Source organism: Podarcis filfolensis, assembly GCF_964270895.1.
Source record: "Podarcis filfolensis genome assembly, chromosome: 15".
Lineage (NCBI taxonomy): Eukaryota > Metazoa > Chordata > Lepidosauria > Squamata > Lacertidae > Podarcis > Podarcis filfolensis.
Genome location: NC_139618.1, coordinates 22,522,922 through 22,535,544, shown reverse-complemented (window position 1 = coordinate 22,535,544; position 12,623 = coordinate 22,522,922). Strand labels below are relative to the sequence as shown.

The 12,623-nt window shown below is 46.0% G+C and overlaps 1 protein-coding gene across 4 annotated transcripts in view; it reads left to right on the top strand.

Annotated features, from left to right (window-relative positions):
* The window catches only part of GRIK4 (glutamate ionotropic receptor kainate type subunit 4), a 457,517-nt gene that overhangs the window by 417,818 nt on the left and 27,076 nt on the right, over positions 1-12,623 (top strand). For all 4 annotated transcript variants that reach the window (XM_083588425.1, XM_083588423.1, XM_083588424.1 and 1 more), the window contains 2 exons: positions 5,223-5,332; positions 11,416-11,589. In XM_083588425.1, coding sequence (XP_083444551.1) covers positions 5,223-5,332; positions 11,416-11,589 — 284 coding nt within the window. The remainder of the gene's footprint in view (positions 1-5,222; positions 5,333-11,415; positions 11,590-12,623) is intronic.

Genomic DNA, 12,623 nt, shown 5'->3' with positions numbered 1-12,623 from the left:
ATGGAGAGTTGGAGTTTGAGCAAGGTGGTTGGTAGAGTCTTTTTCAATGATGTTCCCAGTACATGCGATTTCACTGAAGCAGTTTCCCACATAAATGGAGAGTTCCCTGTATATTTTGTTGTTGTTGTTTAGTCGTTTAGTCGTGTCCGACTCTTCGTGACCCCATGGACCAGAGCACGCCAGGCACTCCTGTCTTCAACTGCCTCCTGCAGTTTGGTCAAACTCATGCTGGTAGCTTCGAGAACACTGTCCAACCATCTCGTCCTCTGTCGTCCCCTTCTCCTTGTGCCCTCCATCTTTCCCAGCATCAGGGTCTTTTCCAGGGAGTCTTCTCTTCTCATGAGGTGGCCAAAGTATTGGAGCCTCAGCTTCACGATCTGTCCTTCCAGTGAGCACTCAGGGCTGATTTCCTTCAGAATGTATAGGTTTGATCTTCTTGCAGTCCATGGGACTCTCAAAAGTCTCCTCCAGCACCATAATTCAAAAGCATCAATTCTTCGGTGATGCTGAAGACACACCTGTTCACCCTAGCTTTTAAGATTCGAGATGTATATTTTTAGGACCCACCTTTATCTGTGATTGCAAATTGTTTAAACTGTGATGCCATTGTATTTTCATTGTTCTAGCCCACTGTGCAGATAATAAAGCATGGTGTAGATTATCGTTACGATAATTCTCTTAGGTTCGTTGATTTTGGTGGGTCTGCTCTGAGTAGGATGTGATTGGTGACGACCCTGAATGTTTCCCACCACTTTACTGAAAGGGGCCATGAGCTATGTGATCCGGTCCCTCCTGGGGCACCATAGAAAATAAATCTGGGGACTGTGCATACTTCCCCTTTTCTCCTTTCTTCAACAGCCCCCCCAGCAAAAAATCCAGCTCCCCCACCTCACAATCCCTCTGCTGGTTTTGGAGAACAATCTTGTAGCTTAGCATTAATACAACACATAAGAGCAATGTGGCAATTAGCTAATTAAACCGATAAATATTTATTTAACAATGGCAGGCATGATAACTAATCACAGCAGTCGTCCTTTAAAGATCTGGCTTGCACAGCGCAAGGAAGGAAGAGCCAAAGACCCAGCTGCTCTCCTCCTTGCCTCTTCCCTTCACATTTCAGTGAGGAAAACTGCAGCTAACGTCACGTTAATCTGCGGCTGCCATCAGACATTTCCTAACAAATAACCACAAATAAATTTCCTGCCCAGTCTCCCTGTCTCCATCCCCCCCCAACTCTAATGGCATGTTTATTTTCTGTTCCCCATCATTTCTTTTCCTGCCACCCTCCCGAACCCAGCCTCCTCACCCGTTCCCCATTCCACACACATCTGTTTTCTCGCAAGTAACTATATATGGCAAGTTTAAATGGGCCTGTCATTTTTCTCAATTGCACTTGTTGTGATTTAATCAAATATGGATTCCTGACACAGGGACTCTAATGGGGCATCCGACCCAGTCTATGCCTCCCTCCTCTTCTCATTCATGCTAATGGGATATTGTGGAGTTGAGTGGTTGCATCTGAACTTTGGGCTGACGCACTTGGCCTATATAGCTGCATTGTCAACTGGGAGGCAGTGGAAGGCAAGATAGAATTGTGGTCTGGATTGCAAAATGCAAGCCTTCTCAGGCTTTGCATTACATCGCACCTCCATACGGTGTATTCTCCAAGGCCTTGCCTCATGTTTATATGGACACTTTCTTCAGTTCGGCAAACCTTTTTTTACTCCTCACTGCAGCCCAGGGATCTGCAGGTGTAATAGATAAAATTGGGAATGAGCTGCTAATGAGTTCCAAATCGCAAGGATGGACTGTACTGTTTTAGACTGCCGCTGCTGGACCATAGGGATGGGGAGCAGGGGAAGAGAAATTCACATTTAAAGGTGAAACTGCCTAATTCACACTTTAAAAAATAGTCCAAAAACCAAAACACAGTCATCCTTTCAAATCTGTACTTCTCTGAAGTACTCCAGCCAAATAATTTGTACTGAAAAGCAGATAGTAAGATGGGCATGAAAAATGCATATATTAGTGAAAATGCATTATATCACAAACTGATGTAGAAATGGGGATAACTGAACTTGAGACTGGGGAAAGGAGAAACAGAGGAACTGAACAGATTCACCCATCCCTGATGGTTGCTTCTATGCAAAAGACGCCTTCCTTCCTTCCTTCCTTCCTTCCTTCCTTCCTTCCTTCCTTCCTTCCTTTTTAGCAGTTTATTGTGAGAAACAGCAAGGAGAGGAGTGAGCTAGATAAAATCTTCCCCCCCCCCCGAGATATATACATATATAGTATATATTATATGAAGGGAATTTGTTTGATGTACAATAGAAGGATGAGAATAATCTGCTGTTACATAGGCAGGGCATCCTGGTTCCATTAATGCAACGTCCTTCATCCCTTCTCCACCTTTGCAAATGATGGTGTCTTTCTGCCCCTATATACATTTCTTCACATACAAAGTGATGCCTGCACAGATCATGTCATCACAACCCGGAATGTAAGCTGTTCAGATTGATTTTCAGTGTCAAGACCTGGGAGCAGGCATTCCAGGATAGGTATGGCTGCTTTGCAATTTGTTTGTTCAAAGGTCCACCGACAATGAGAAGATTGTGAGACAGGGGAAGGGAGGGTGTATGATGCTTGGTCAAAATGTTTCTCTCCCCCCCCCCTACTCTTGGCTCACTCTGAGTTCTTTATTTGTGTCCTAAAGTGACTCTTTGCAGCATTCAAACTTGTTGGCATCTGTCTGTCTCGAGAGACGATGGAGTGCGCCTCTGGGGATGAAGTCAAGTCACTGAATGAGAAGCACCAACGTGACCTCCCCAGGGCACATTCAAATTATTTACCTAATAATTTGTCATAGGAATAAAGACTGGCTCTATACCTTTAGTGGCAGCTTCAAGGCTTCTTGATGTCATTATACTGTGAGACGATGAATGACATAACAACTAATCTGCATGGCTAAAGTGATGTAAAATCTATAGTTCTTTGGGGCCATGGCAGAGGAGGTATGCTCTGTGGAGACATTAGCTCTCTGTGCTTTGGGGCAAAAGCCACCCTCCAGATAACTTAGGTCAGCGGAAAACATGGCACAGACACCAACTACTCCTGCACTGAACTTTCAAGCACCTTCATCTTGAAACAGTTGGGTTTCTTCCACTCGTAGACAGAGAAGGATTGCCTCCCCGAGTCATTCATCTGTCTGCAGATCCAGCATTTCCACTGTACAAATACGATGCTCATGCAAAATGGTTGAGCTTGCAGCAAACAGTGTGACTGTTTGTGGGCCTCTGCAACATGGCTCCCTCTCTCCCTAGCATCAAACAGCAAAGAGAAAAAAACAAAGGACAATAGTCCCACTTCATGGAACACAGTAACACAAACATCCTGTTTCCGTCACTTCCCACTCTGTGGAGTCAAAACATATACCTTCATGTGATAGACAACAATCCGATGACTGCAAGCACGGAGCTGGAATTCTAACATCTTTCTCCCTCTATCCATCACAGCAGCATAGGTGCAGAATGGGATTTTGGGAACAGTAGGGATGCCAGCTTTTACACCTTGTCCCTCTCTGGCACTTGCTTCCATCTGGCCATTTTATTGGTTGCAGAAGAGGGAGCCGGTGCCCAGGCTAGGAAGCCCTTGTCCTTGGCAACTGCCTCTTTCTCTGCTCTTTCAAGAACTGGCTATGTTTGCCAGCAGAATCTGAAGCTCAGCTTCAATAAAGAAGAATACCAGGAAGGCAGAAAAGCAAACAGGGAGGGAAGCAGGACCAAGAGGGTGAGTGAAGATGGGAGAGGACTGGGTTCATGAGTGGATGCAAAACAGGGAGCAGATGAAGCCTGGATTTCCCCACAGCTTTATTATAAAGATTACTCTGAAATGTGTATAAGAGAGAGAGAGAGAAAGAGATGCAAGAAGAGCCTACAGGATCATGCCAATGGCCCATCTAGTCCAGCATCCTGTTCTTACAGTAGCCAGCCAGATGCCTGTGAGAAACTCGTGCACAAGAGCCCTCTCCCCTCCTGTGCTTTCTAGCCACTGGTATCCAGAAGGATTGCTGCCCCCAACTGAGGAGGCAGAGCAGAGCCATCAAAGCTAGTGGCCATCAATAGCCTTTTCCTCGAATTTGTCCAGTCCTCTTTTGAAGCCTCCTAAGTTAGTGGCCATTGCTGCCTCCGGCAGAAATGAGTTCCATAGTTTAGCTACGCATTGCATGAAGAAATACAGTGGTACCTCGGGTTAAGAACTTAATTTGTTCCGGAAGTCCATTCTTAACCTTAAACTGTTCTTAACCTGAGGTACCACTTTAGCGAATGGGGCCTCCCGCTGCCACTGCGCCGCCACCACACGATTTCTGTTCTCATCCTGAAGCAAAGTTCTTATCCCGAAGTAATATTTCTGGGTTAGCAGAGTCTGTAACCTGAAGCGTCTGTAACCCAAGGTAAAAAGGTAAAGGGACCCCTGACCATTAGGTCCAGTCGTGGCCGACTCTGGGGTTGCGGCGCTCATCTCGCTTTACTGGCTGAGGGAGCCGGCGTACAGCTTCCGGGTCATGTGGCCAGCATGACTAAGCTGCTTCTGGCGAAACCAGAGCAGCACACAGAAACGCCGTTTACCTTCCCGCCAGAGTGGTACCTATTTATCTACTTGCACTTTGACTTGCTTTTGAACTGCTAGGTTGGCAGGAGCAGGGACCGAGCAACAGGAGCTCACCCTGTCACGGGGATTCAAACCGCTGACCTTCTGATCAGCAAGTCCTAGGCTCTGTGGTTTAAACCACAGCACCACCTGTGTCCCTAACTCGAGGTACCACTGTACTTTTCCCCCATCTGCCCTGAATCTTCCAACAGGCAGCTTCATTGGATGCCCACAAATTCCAGTGTTATGAGGGAGAAAATCTTTTCTGTGTCCACTTTCTCTGTGCAATGCATAATCATACACACCTCTACGATGTCACCTCTTGCTCACCAGACGAAAAAGCCCCCAAACCTTTTCTTTGGGGCAGTTAGCAAGGGAGCTGCAGCTGCCCTGCTTCCCTCCCCCCTCCATCTTCTCCAAGGACCCTACAATCTCCTCTGCCTGCTGCCATGTCTATCCCCCCACCACTTGCAAGTCTTCTCCATGCTGCATTTACTCTATTACTTTGTAGAACCGAAGTTTGTTTGGAAATATGCCTCTCTGTTAACCCTTTTCTTCTTTCTCCTCTACCTTAGGGGCGCAAACCTGGCTATTTCTCTTTCCTGGATCCATTTTCTCCCGGTGTCTGGCTCTTCATGTTACTCGCCTACCTCGCCGTGAGCTGTGTCCTCTTCTTAGTGGCCCGGTACTGTTAACTTTTCTTAATATCTCCTTTTTTTCCCGTCCTCACAGTGCCACCTACTGTCAGCTTCTGGGAATGGCATGGAGAACTCGTAACGTGCGATTGATTATCAGTCGCTGGAGGGAGAGACAACTCTGCAGTAGTTAGTAAAGAAATTGGCTGCTAGGGCACTGCACAAGTTCATAAAATTATACAGGTGGAAGAGGAGCGAGCCAATGAGGGGTTCAGCACCTTGCCAGTCAGCATCCTGCCCTGGGCAATGGTAGTCGCTGTTGTCAACAGTGGAGGCTGTGATTCAACTTGGTGCCTCGCTGGCTGGTTTGGGGTGGATGATATGGCATCACCTGGTTGCTTGGATTTTTGCAAAGAATGCTGAGCCAGGTGGGCTTTATCTGAATCCAGCAAAGGCACTTCTTATGTTTATTAAACAAACACATACTGAGCACAGTTACGCCTTAACTGTTGAGCCCCTGGATATACACTCCTGCTTTGTAAATTAAAGGACATCTGTGGACCACAGGGGTTCTAGTGGGCCCCTCTTAAGGTAAAGGTAAAGGGACCCCTGACCATTAGGTCCAGTCGTGACCAACTCTGGGGTTGCGGCGCTCATCTCGCTTTATTGGCCGAGGGAGCCGGCGTAGAGCTTCCGGGTCATGTGGCCAGCATGACTAAGCCGCTTCTGGCGAACCAGAGCAGCGCACGGAAACGCCGTTTACCTTCCCGCTGGAGCGGTACCTATTTATCTACTTGCACTTTGATGTGCTTTCGAACTGCTAGGTTGGCAGGAGCTGGGACCGAGCAACGGGAGCTCACCCCATCGCGGGGATTTGAACCGCCGACCTTCTGATCGGCAAGCCCTAGGCTCTGTGGTTTAACCCACAGCGCCACCCATAGCACAGTTACGCCTTAACTGTTGAGCCCCTGGATATACACTCCTGCTTTGTAAATTAAAGGACATCTGTGGACCACAGGGATTCTAGTGGACCCCTCTTCCAATGGGCGAAATACAAATTCCAGCTCTAATGCATTGTTCTATGTGTGCCTTGTTGCACACACTGGGAGAACTAGCAATAGGACAGGCAGCAGTGAAAGATAGATCCAGAGGACTGGTTTGCATTTGGGCTGGTTTGGTGCTGCCCATACGGAAGGAGCCTTGAAGCCTCAAGAGGGGAAATTCAGAGATTAACATCCACAAAGTGCAAACAGACAGCACATTGCACTCTTCGGATATGAAATCCATGGCAGGTGTTTTTTTTAAACTGGATGTTTTAAGTGCTCGCTGTGAAAACCGGCAGAAATGGAAGGGAGAACACACATTTATTGGGGTGTGGGTTTAGAGGAAGGAGTTGTAGAGTAAGTAAACTTACGGATTTTCCAAAATTTCATAATGTGCCTTTTGAAACAGGGGGCTGCATTTTGGTTTGCAGCAACATCACAGTGAAATGAATTACACATCTGCTGTAAAAAAATACTGTGCAAACAAAAGAAGCCTCCCTCCTGATTGCTCTATTTACCTAGAGTTTGCTTGAATCAACAAAACAAAGATTAAGAACCTCTGTGTTTACCTGGCGGGGGCAGGGTGGGGGGAGAGGTGGTCACATGTGGGACATGTGGAAAAAAAGATGCAAAACATGAATTTCAGCAAATCATTTGAAAGCTATACAGTAAATATAACTAACTGAGTGTGGAGGGGTTTTAACAGCCCAGTCCTGGGGGATTTCACCAGCTAAAACAATGGGGCGCCCAGCTGCAAGAGGGGCAGGATGAGTCAGACCCCTCTATATGTATCACATCACAGGATCAGGCCTTCATAGCCAACCAGTTCACACTGCAATAGACCCATTGGTGACCACTGGATTCGAACTACTATACTAAGAACATTTCATAGAACCACAGAGCCATAGAATTGTAGATGACCCTGAGGATCATTCTAGTCCAACCAGCTGCTGTGCAGAGATTTGCAGCTGTCCCATACGGGGAATGAACTTGTGACCTTGGCATTGTCAGCGCCGCGAACCAGCTGAGCAACTCAATCAATTAGGGATTGCATAAATCTCACTCGATTCAGTGGGACTCACTCCCAAGTAAATATGCATAGGACGTGCTCTGCACCAGAGTAAATATAATCCGAGGCTTGCAGAATGCTGTGAATCACAAGTGGGAAGAGGGTGGTTGTGCTCAAAAGCCTCTGGTTGGCCACTGTGAGAATGAGATGCTGGACTAGGTGGTTCTTTTTGCCTGAACCAGCCAGCCAGGCTCTTGGTCTATTCATATGATTGCCTATTTAAGGAAGCATCTGTTCATTTAAATATTGATTTCCGGATTTACTTCTGAAAACAGCAAATACAACCTTAACCTCAAACTAACTAAGACTGAATGCTGGTGGCGGAGGGGGGAATCCACTTGTTTTAGAATTTAAACTGGATTACTATACCAATGCTAAGCACACTTAGAGCCTCATCCTATCCATGTTTACTTGGCAGTGAAGTTAAAATGAGTTCAGTGGGACTTACTTCCTTGATAAGTGTGCTCAGAATTTCAGTCTTCTGGAAATAACATCCACACTTGAAATCAGTAGGACTTATTTAAATAAACACACACACACACACACACACACACACACACACACACTCTTACTTGTTTAATACCAATATGCTAAGTGGATTAAACCCAAAGCTTCTGATCTGCAGATCACAGCTACAAGTTCCTTCAAGGCTCTTCGCACCAAAAAATTCATTCAGCCATTTTCTTTCGATGTTGATGCACCCCCAAAAGGGTTTCAGAGACACACACCCGCTGCCCAGCACCTGTCACCATCCTTGCCCATTGGTCATGCTGATAAGGTGTTGAATTTGCACAGCCTGGGGAAGACCACCATTCCCTGTCCCCCAACTCCCATTATCATCTGCTGCAGATGATAAAACAAAACTTACTGTTGCCTGAGCACTGTTGTGGCTCTTTCTAGTCTAGTAAGCAGGAGTTCTCAAACATTCCAACCGCATCCCTTCGGTGTCTGAAACAGGCACCAGAGATTCCAACGCCGTTTGCAGGTGCCGTAATAACACTACAAAAGCTGCAATACTGTTATGAAAATGGAAGCGTGCCGTCCCTTGGGGGTCCCTTGGTGCAGCTGAACTTGTCGAATTCATGAGCTTGTAATGGTTTTCAGCATCGTGCAGCGTTTAAAACTGTTTGATAACACAGCCAGGCCCTGTCTACACTGAGATACGGCTTCTCTTGATGCTTTTTCCAAAGGCGTCAGTACTGATTTGTGTTGGAGAGGAGACAGGGGCTTCAGATAACACCCAGCTAATGTCAGGTGGATCAGGTGTTTCCAGCTGAAAGCTGTGACACCTGGGTCAGTGTGTTTGTCACAAACAGGGTGATGGGCTGTTGTTGTTGTTTTTCTCTCTCTCTCTCCATACACATAAAAGAGAGGACCTCTCTTTCAACACCAAATGAAATATCCTCTAGCAATAAAAAGCCATTTTCTTTGAGTCGCAGAGGGGCAGGCAGAGGGAAAGAAGCCACATAAAATCCCATACTTTTAAACAATCTTAGCCAGTCCTGGAGCTATTTTCAAGCTCAAGTCTCAAGGGGCGCTTCCAGACAACTGGCTTACTGAGCATGCATCCTGATCTGTTTGCAGGGAGATTAGATTACAGGGTGTCAACACGTATGTTATCCCATACTTTGCATTGCATTTTCCCATCACTTTCCAAAAAGTTCAGACCTTTTTTTGGGGGGGGGACAGGGAAGCAGGTTTGTTGTGCAAGAGCTCCAGATCAGCTTCATGTGTGCAAGCAGAATTTACCGTTACGTGATTGAATCCCCCTCAAAAAGAGTCTTGAAACACCCTAAGAGTCGCAAATTTGACACTTGTTTCTTGAGAGGCTGCTTCTACTAACAGCAAGGACATTACAGAATACAGTGGTACCTCGGGTTAAGAACTTAATTCGTTCCGGAGGTCCGTTCTTAACCTGAAACTGTTCTTAACCTGAGGTACCACTTTAGCTAATGGGGCCTCCCGCCGCCGCTGCGCAATTTCTGTTCTCATCCTGAAGCAAAGTTCTTAACCTGAGGTACTATTTCTGGTTTAGCGGAGTCTTTAACCTGAAGCATCTGTAACCTGAAGTGTCTGTAACCCGAGGTACCACTATAATGTTGCTGGCCTAAACTGATTTATAAAGCCTTCCGCATCCACCTAAATCGAGACGATGCCTCCATGAACACACATTCCTTTGCAAGTGTGAAGGGATCTTGCAAGTGTTTGCTGGGGATGAGCATTTCTGTCTTGCAGCTGCTATACCCTGCAAGCAACTATTGGATTAAAACATTTTTAAAAAAAATCAAATGCCAGGAGTTTTCCTTTTAAAAAGCTAAGTAAAAGCGCCTTTTCCTCTCTGACCCAGGTAACTAAAAAAAAAAAAACCAGACTGAGCTCTTTGCACAGCTCCCACAAGAGATATCACGCTCCTATTTCTCATCCAGCCCCCTCCCCACCCCCGCTTGACTCCACACATATTTACATAGACTTATGAAACACTTATCATGAGCATGAATCAGATCACTGGCATTATGTCAGCTGGCCTTCAGAAGTCACACTCCTCTGAATTTTTGCAATGCAGTTCTTTGAATTTTGCAATGCAGTTCTCCAGTCAAGCAGTGCGTGCTAAAAAAAGGGAAATAACTGAGGCAAAGGGTGCATAAAATTGCATACATGAGTGAAAATGACATAGAAAGGAATTTTGTTAGGTGAAATTGCTTTGCTAAAATTGACACTAAAATACTGATGAATTTTCATGAGATTGCAAAAAGTTGTGGAAATCTGAAGAACTGGACTGGGGGCGGGGGAAAGAAACTGAGAGAAACTGAAATCAATAGATTTTCCCACACCTCACTCTGCCACATGCATGCATGGTCACACACCTGACCTACAGGTGCCCTGCTTTTCTCAGATCACCAAACATGCAGGGTCCTCTGCCCCTTCAATTGTATGCACAGAGGTCTTCTCAGACCGTGCATGGTTGGGGAAACAGCTTGTGAGCAGGGTGCCACCCTGTACACACACACACACACACACACACACACACACTGAAATGGATACTTATTGTAGCAGGTGTTCACATGTGTGCTGTTTCAAGGGACTTTCCCCAAATTTAATGTCTGGTGCTGTCAGTGCTGGGTTGAGCCAGAAGCTCAAAGAGGAGAGAGAGAATCAGAGCTGTGGGAATAAGCAGGATTCAGAAGATGGAGTAGGTCAGTAGTTGGAGCCAAGAACAAAGCAGACCAAAAAGCAAAGCCAATGGAAACAGGAATGCACCAGAGCCAGGAAAGCCTTGCTGCTAAGAAAGGAGATCCCTTTCCAGGAGCATCCAGTGGCCAGCTTGGGTGGGCAAGGCCAGTCCAGGGAAGATGCTCCCAGTTGCAGTTTCTAATCCCAAAGAACTGAATTAGGGAGAGCAGGGCTGGCATCAGAGGCCCGTAGCATTGAGCACATGACTCAGAAGCGGTGCTTCTGCCAATCTCTGGAGCCTACTGCTCCTCCTTGCTGTTACTGCCTGTTCACCTGTCTCTAAGTTAGCAAATGGTAACCTCTGCACAGCACATCCTCCACTCCTGTTAGGCGGTGAGGTTTTGGCCTGGAGACAGATGAAAGCCAATGGGCACTGGCAACATTGGTGAGAAAGATGATGTGGGTGTGTTCAGAGAAGGGACCCCACTGATAGCATCATATCTGAAAGTCATCCAAAACCTGGAACCGGGACTGGAATCAGGAGTAGGCAAATTCCCGTTCTGAGAATGGAACAACTAAACCTGGAAGAAGTGAATGAAGCTACGATGAAGGCACAAGCAATGCGTAAGCTGTCTGTTGTGTGCCCTTTCTTGGTTTCAAGCTGATTGTAATCTTATAAAGCGCACTTAAGCCCCATCAGCTGCCTTGCATTGCAAGACCCCCCTGGTACCAATTGCCAGTAAAATAACGGAGAAATCCTGCCTCCAGGAGAGTTAGGCCTTTGATGATTGCTTCCTTCCCCGTGTTTGCACTCCAGTGTAATTGGATGTGTTATGTTTCGATGCCGTAGATTGACGCCCTACGAGTGGTACAGCCCCCACCCCTGCTCCCAAGGGAGATGCAACCTGCTCGTTAATCAGTACTCTCTTGGCAACAGCCTGTGGTTCCCTGTCGGTGGGTTCATGCAGCAAGGATCGACCATCGCTCCTCGGGCTCTGTCCACGCGCTGCGTCAGTGGAGTCTGGTAAGAAATCACAGAGGTAATCTTTTGCGCTGTAATCATTTGCTGTAGCTTCACCAACTTGGATGGTTTCCCACAAACTCTTTTTGTAACTTGAGTAGAATAGAAGATGGGTAATGTACAGGCCATGATGCACTGATGGGACTCTAAATAAGAACATAAGATGAGCGCAGTTGGGTCAGGCCAAGGGCCCATGCGGTCCAGTATCCTGTTCTCACAGTAACCAATCCATATCTTCGTGTGACAGGTACATTTGGAGATGTCTTGCATTTTAGGTTTCCCTGTGGAAAAGTCAATCCCTCTTCCAGAATCCTTCAAGCTTTTTGCCTTTCAAGTAACATCATCCATTTCCAAAACTATAAACAAGACTATGTGTATTACACCCATCCAGAAGTTGACTATGCTAGTAGGAAACATGTTTTTTCCATCTAGTCGTCTGGGTTGCACTCTGAATCTTGAAAATGCATTAGGCACGATGACTCAGAAACAAGGGAGTTGTTTTGAGAAAGAGATGGATATTTTCAGTTCTGAACAGTGCTTGGTTTTTTGGCTGGGATGCCCAATCTCTCGACTCTGATGACCATAGTACCCTCTGCCTCCATGCCCTTTCATCCTCCGTTCCATTCCTTTCAACTACATTGTCTCCATATTTTCCAAATGCCTTCATTCAAGATCTGCCTCCTTGATTAAAAAACAAACCAAAACATAATTATTGGAAACAGAAAAATGGTTTGGTCCTCAAAAGTCAACTGTGCAAGCACAAATCATGCACTTCTGCCCCCCAAATCCAATTTTCATGGACATGGGGGTAGCAAGATAGGGAGGAAAACTGCCATCTCCACCTGTGCAAGCTCACTCTGCAGAATTTTTAGATAAAAAATAAACTTTTTTCTGCATGATTGTGATTTCAGAATATGAATTTCCTTATTGTAACATTTTTGTTTTTAGATACAGAATATTTGCAGTCCTGATTGTAAGCACAAAAGGGTCAATCCCACCTTGATTTGTTGTTACATCATCTGTCCCATAGAAAGAAA